This window comes from Nicotiana tomentosiformis, chromosome 2 (assembly GCF_000390325.3).
Source record: "Nicotiana tomentosiformis chromosome 2, ASM39032v3, whole genome shotgun sequence".
Classification (NCBI taxonomy): Eukaryota; Viridiplantae; Streptophyta; class Magnoliopsida; order Solanales; family Solanaceae; genus Nicotiana; species Nicotiana tomentosiformis.
In genome coordinates this window covers 19886093-19892150 of record NC_090813.1, presented here as the reverse complement: position 1 = coordinate 19892150, position 6058 = coordinate 19886093, and the positions used below count along the sequence as shown (strand labels likewise).

At 36.3% G+C, this 6058-nt stretch overlaps 1 protein-coding gene across 3 annotated transcripts; it reads right to left on the bottom strand.

Annotated features, from left to right (window-relative positions):
- Nucleotides 1–1706: 1706 nt before the first annotated feature.
- LOC104085791 (transcription initiation factor TFIID subunit 8-like) lies at nt 1707–5576 on the bottom strand. 3 transcript variants are annotated; one of them, XR_011413725.1, is made up of 2 exons: nt 5406–5576; nt 1707–2381 (listed from the first exon to the last, which is right to left on the bottom strand). XR_011413725.1 is itself a non-coding variant. In XM_009589914.4 (2 exons), the coding sequence occupies exon 2, from the start codon at nt 4959–4961 to the stop codon at nt 3849–3851; it is 1113 nt and encodes a 370-aa protein (XP_009588209.1). In that variant the 5' UTR covers nt 4962–5239; nt 5406–5576; the 3' UTR covers nt 3338–3848. The 3 variants fall into 3 exon arrangements, 1 of the variants encoding a protein (XP_009588209.1); XR_011413726.1 differs by having other exon boundaries at nt 1707–2362; XM_009589914.4 differs by lacking the exon at nt 1707–2381 and adding an exon at nt 3338–5239.
- Nucleotides 5577–6058: the final 482 nt, after the last annotated feature.

Genomic DNA, 6058 nt, shown 5'->3' with positions numbered 1-6058 from the left:
GATATTGAACATAATTTTTAACAGAATTATAGCCACACAAATATTATGACTTATTTAGGATCACAAATTTTAAAATATTCATTTCTTACTTAAACTTTGTACATAGTCAAATATGTTTACATAAATTGGAACGGAGTATATAGTATCTAATACTCCCTATGTCCCAGTTGATGTGACATACTTTTCTTTTTTAGTCTATCACATACTTTCTTATTTACAAATAATTTAACTTTAAACTTCTCATTTTACCTTTAATGAGAAATTTATAGCCACACAAATGTCTATGACTTGTTTTAGACCATAGGTTTCAAAACTATTCCGTTCTTTATTAAACTCATGCTCAATCAAATACCATCACATTAATTGAGACGGAAAGTATTTTCTTTTAATTACAAAGATTGAAATATCTACTAAAAGACTAGAATGCAGGTGTTTGCTTCACCTGCCAGTCTTGATTGGGAAGTCATTTCCTTTGGAAATTGATGTCAACCTGATGAAGTGATAACGTACTGGAATTGCTCTAGCTGTTAATATTAAACTACTCCATTTTCACTTGTTAATTGGTTTTGGGACATTTAGTTCTGGTTATAATGCGCCAGTCATTGTTTAGAGGAACCCTTTTCACTTATCTTATTGAATGTAGAGATCTTATTCATTTTTTATTTTACTAATGAACGTTCATAATTTTCAGAAATGCTGTTTGTTAATTCATAACAGCAAAATAGCTATTGTGGTCCAAAGAATTGATTACATTTCTGAAGAAACACTCTAAGATAGTCAAATTGTTCAAACAAAAGCTCATATTAGACCACGTAGTGAATGGAAGAGAATAAATGGGAACATTCCAAAAATGGAGTGGAATTGAGGAACAGAAGAGGCTGGGATAAGGGGCCAGCTATGAATACAGCAAATATGTTCTTATCATAGCAACTTAGCAATGAACATAATATCTATCCCAATTCCCAGGTGCATTGTACTAAGCTAATTTTTTTTTATATATCTGAACTTGTAAATGCCCCGTTTCTAGTGTGCTTACCATTCAAATTCTTTACTAGCCAATAAGGAAACATCTTTGGTGAACAGTACTTCAACAGTCATTTTCTACTTCATAACTTTCTGTGGTTGCTTCCTTAGCCACGGTTTGCATACACATTGTATGGTTGTATTTGTATACAATAAAATTCAAGAAACATAGCTCCAACACAAGTTCCTAATTATTCAAAGTGAGATATCAGTATTTCCATTAAATTATGTGTGTGAGGGAGGGTAGGGAGAATGGATAAGGTAGGTGAAATTTACCCACACTTGTGTTTACAAGACCAACGAATGTACACTTGTCTTTTTTTATTCACACATTCTAACTTAATCGTGCTTAAATAATATGTATTCGCAATTTAATTTGTAACCACTAAGATTTGATCTCTTGAAATTTTTGCATAAACACTGTGGGTGAGCGTTTATTAGGTGAGGACTAGAAAATGAGGGGTTTGGTTCAGTAGTAAAAGTGCAACCGCATGATGTGTTGGTTAAGTGCACATCACGAATTCGAATTATGCAACAAATGAAAGATTAATATTTAAGTAAAGAATAGTAGATGATGGACCCATTATCCATTGAAATTAGACATCATGCGCCCAACTTGCTTTCGAGAATTTCTAAGTGACAAGAAATAACAAACAAAAGAAGAAAGAAAAAGACAAAAAGAATTTATGAGAGAAATCAATTTTCATTACAAATGGTGTCAAAATGAAAATATAAAGTGGATAAAGTAGGAATGTTTACTGGCAAGTGGCAATCCATGTTACCCAAAACCCCTTCAACAGTGACATCTCTGGTGTGTCCCTTTGTGGGGAGGACAAATTGGATAACCCTAAAATGGCTTGTCAAAAGAGAAAATAAATAAGGCTGCCATAGTAGTCAGACACTATATATATGAGATTCCAATTCCGCTGAAAATGTCACCTAAAACTTTCTCAAAAGAGAAACAAGAACTTGAACTTTTTCAGCACATTAGAAGAATAAGAATGAACAAGAAAAGCCAAAAAACAAAAGCGATATGTGGGGGCTATTTTCCCAGGGTTAAGCAGATCATAAAGCTTTTTGACAATATGTTTCTCCACAACATCAGCAACTGGAAGAAAAGGAAAGCTCAAGTTACAACTATCATAAAGAAAGGGCACTTCTCGGTGCTCGCTCTCGGGGTGAATGCAGCGCCAAGGAAATTTTCGCTGGCGTTAGATTTTCTTTCTCATCCTGCTTTTATCAAGTTACTAGAAGAAGCAGAAAGAGAATTTGGATATTACCAGCAAGGTGTGATAGCCATACCATGTGAAGCTAGTGAGATCCAAAGACTTCTTTTACGCTGAGATCAACATATAATGCTGCAGTACATCAGAGTTTAAAAAAAAGTGCAACTAATGAAAAATAGTTTTCAAAAAAAGGTACACAACAGTTGTTGGTTTCAGGCAACCAAAATGTAAATATCATGACTATAGTGCACATTGATGTCTGTGAGTTTCTGTCACGTAGTTGTTTCAAATAAACGAAATGCAAACACTGGCTAATACTTGGATGAAGCCAAATCATCAAATCAAAATTTGCAAATTTAATCCTCAGCCATATTAGCTATAAATCGAAATAAGGCTGCCACACCCTGTTATTTCAGTAAGATGTGGTGGAAGCAAAATATTCATAGGAAAACGATATAGCTAACAGTAGATTACAGGAAATGAACACAGCTCTCTACCCTTCTGGCTTTACGAGAAAGAAGCTTGGTATTTCATGTGTTGTGACTGCACAGCTGAATTTAGCCAATCCAACGGCTTTGGCAGATTAGTTGCTTTGAGTTTTACAAATCAGCCAAGCAGCCAACTAAAGACAATCACTATAATTCTATATAAATAGCACAATGAAATTAAGCAGTGTATTCTGAATGGAGATAAGACTACAAAGTGTCTCAGCAACGAAATAAACAAAAGTAATCAGTCAGCCAAGAATGACGCTGCATAACCCTCAGGGTTGGCCTGGTGGCAATTGACTTGAGTCTTGGGGTTTGCTCCCTTTCAAGGTCTCAAGTTCGAAACCCACTGGGTGCAAACAATTTCTGAGGGTCATCGGACTGGGTAAAACCTGAATTAACCGTGGTGCACTTGCGGGAAACTCCTTGCCGAGGGCCTGTGCACCCCCGGGATTAGTCGGGGCTCAAAGAGACTTGGACACCCGGTGCAAATCAAAAAAAAAATGACGCTGCATCATGCTTTGTGAACAACATAAGAAAAGACCCTCATACGAAGTATTTACTAGGAAGCAAGTGGTGGCAGACAAGGCTGGAACAAGATTTTGCACAGGAAGAAAGTCTCTCATCTATAAAGAAAATAGTAAATAATACAAGTGTGGAACTACAATTTTAGGGCCTGAAAACAGCAGCAAAAAATTAACATGATTGACATTGTCTATTTCTGCCGTAGCATATATCAGATGGAGTTCATAGCTTCATCTATTCTTATTCCTTTAATTATTACACTCCCAGTTTTACTTCAAATTTGCATGGAAAAAAAGAATCCAGACGTCCACCTTCAAGAAATACAAGATCCCATCCTCAATAGTTTCCATTTAAAATCATACTTCCTCCTGTTTCATTTGTTTGTTAGGGTAAGGGAACAAATCAGTCAATGGAGGTTAAGCAACTAATGTCCAAAAATGCTTTGCGCTACATCAGACTTCGTCATAGACGTGGGCCATTCACAGGAAAGTATTCGACCGACTTTTTACCTAGCCTAATCAATTGCTGACCTTTTCTAACAGAATATATGGAACAACCCATCAAGCTAGCCATTCTATGAACTAATTTACAACTGGGTCAACTCCTGCTGGTTTTCAATAGATTGTCTAAGTATCAACTCTGCTCTCCTCTTCTTGTCATTTTTCTCTTCATCCCGCCTGAACCCAGATGCTGTTCTCCCAGAACCATTGTTCCGAAGTCTCAGATCTAAAGAATCGCACCAGACTTTCTTACCTGGTTTACACTCTAAACAGACAGCATTCCTCTGGTCAGGAGGATTTTCTTCCACACCATTTCCTGTTTCAGAAGGATCATCCTTCAATGTCTCAATTGCAGGAGAATAAATATCCGGCAAAGAAACATGGTTTTTGTCCGTTTCATTGGAAAGTTTAGCTGCGAGGGAAACTGCAGCCATGTCTTTTTCTCTAGCTTCTGAAGACACTGCAACAAATGCGTTTCCACTTGCATCAACACTTGATTCAATCCTAACATCATCTGGTTCATTGGAAGCTGATACCTCGGTTGAACCGTTGCACACCAATCGTTGCTGCAAATTCAACAAAGACCTTTCCGCCTTCCTTCGCTGCCTTGCTAACTTAACTTTATCAGCTCGGGGATCACAAGTTCTCTCGTTCCATGTAGAGGTGCGTACATAAGTATGCCGATCAGGAAATGCAGGCAGCCATAAAGGTATGTGCTTAAACGCTGTAGTTTCATTCATTTGTATAAAACTGGGCATCTTCCTTTTATCTTTAATCACTGGAAAACATGGAAGAGGTTGCGAAAATGGAATCTCTTGAGCAGATTTCACAAACTCAACAATCCCCTTAATAGTCCGAGAATCCAATCCACAATGTTTCACCTTTGATGCACCTGTGGACACACCCAAATCCCCTAATCCTTGTATTACATCAAAGACATTGACCTCTGTCCTCCCAACTAAAATAGCACAGAAAGTTGCAGTCTTGCCTAAGTCACAAAGATACTTAACCGTAATATCAGCAAATGATTCAAGAGCTGATTCATTAAAGCCCTCAAATCCAATATTTTCGCATATCTGTGCAGCTGCAGTTCTCGATATTGCTTGACCAAAATCATCAGTACTAGCTCTTTCTTTCCTATCATCATAAACTCTATTCTCTTTTTCTTTTTCACTTTCCGCTTTACCTCCATTGTTCATATTCAAATTCTAAAATCATTTAGGACCTTTTTCCTCAAAAACCTTACCCTTCAGCTCATCTTTGGCTTACTTATAAAACCACAGCATAAAAATTAAAAAAAAAAAAAAAAACCGGCCCGGTGCACTAAGCTCCCGCGATGCGCAGTGTCCGGGAAGGGCCGGACCACAATGGTCTATTGTACGCAGGCTTACCTACATTCCTGCAAGAGTCTGTTTCCACGGCTTGAATCCATGACCTCCTTCCTGGTCACATGACAGGGTGACCACGGACAAAATCCCTAAAACTCAAAATGAACAAATCACAAACGCACAATTCATGAACCCCTAAATACCAGGCTGCATTAGCGAGCAAAGGCAAAACTCTAGCGCATGTAAAAAAGTACACATATACACAGAGGTTACTCGAGGTTAGGTTTCTATGTGAATTTGTAATTGTGTACTTACAGCTAATTTTCAGCGACTGGGATTTGAGAATTCGCGCGCTTGACTAGTAAATTGATTTCCAAAAATGCACCAATTTTGGAAGAAAGAGATGTAATTGCTGCAAATGGGAAGAGGGTTTATGCACTAATTGTGATAAACCCTAACGAGGAAGATGATGAAAAGGAACTTTTGAATGGAGGAGTTGAAAATGAGAGCCCAGAACCTTTATTTATAGAAGTAAATTGATTTCAGTAGAAGTTCGAAAAAGGAAATTACAGTTTTGGTCATTTTAGTTATTGATGCATTTTGATTTGGTTCCTTGAAATTTTACTAACCATATTTAATCATGCATTAATTAAAAAAATTTCTTATACATAAAAAGTATGATAATTTAAATTATTTTTAGAATATATTACTCTCAATTTTGAAGTTATCGTCATATCATACTATATTATAAGCATGAAGATCAAAAGTTGAATGTGAAAGAATAATGACCCTATAATATTATCGGACTTCTATGCCCTTAAAAGTTATATTAATAATATCTTCAATATTAATAAACAAATGTGTAAGCTATAAAAAATAGTTTTATAATGTTAAATTTGACTTAGGATTGTCAAAGAATTTATTAATGTGCATATTCGAAATTCTTTACTTTATAAAGTTAAGCTTTT

Excerpts from the sequence above, each read along its gene's own strand:
- LOC104085791 (XM_009589914.4), bottom strand. The coding sequence starts at position 4,961 with ATGAACAATGGAGGTAAAGCGGAAAGTGAAAAAGAAAAAGAGAATAGA.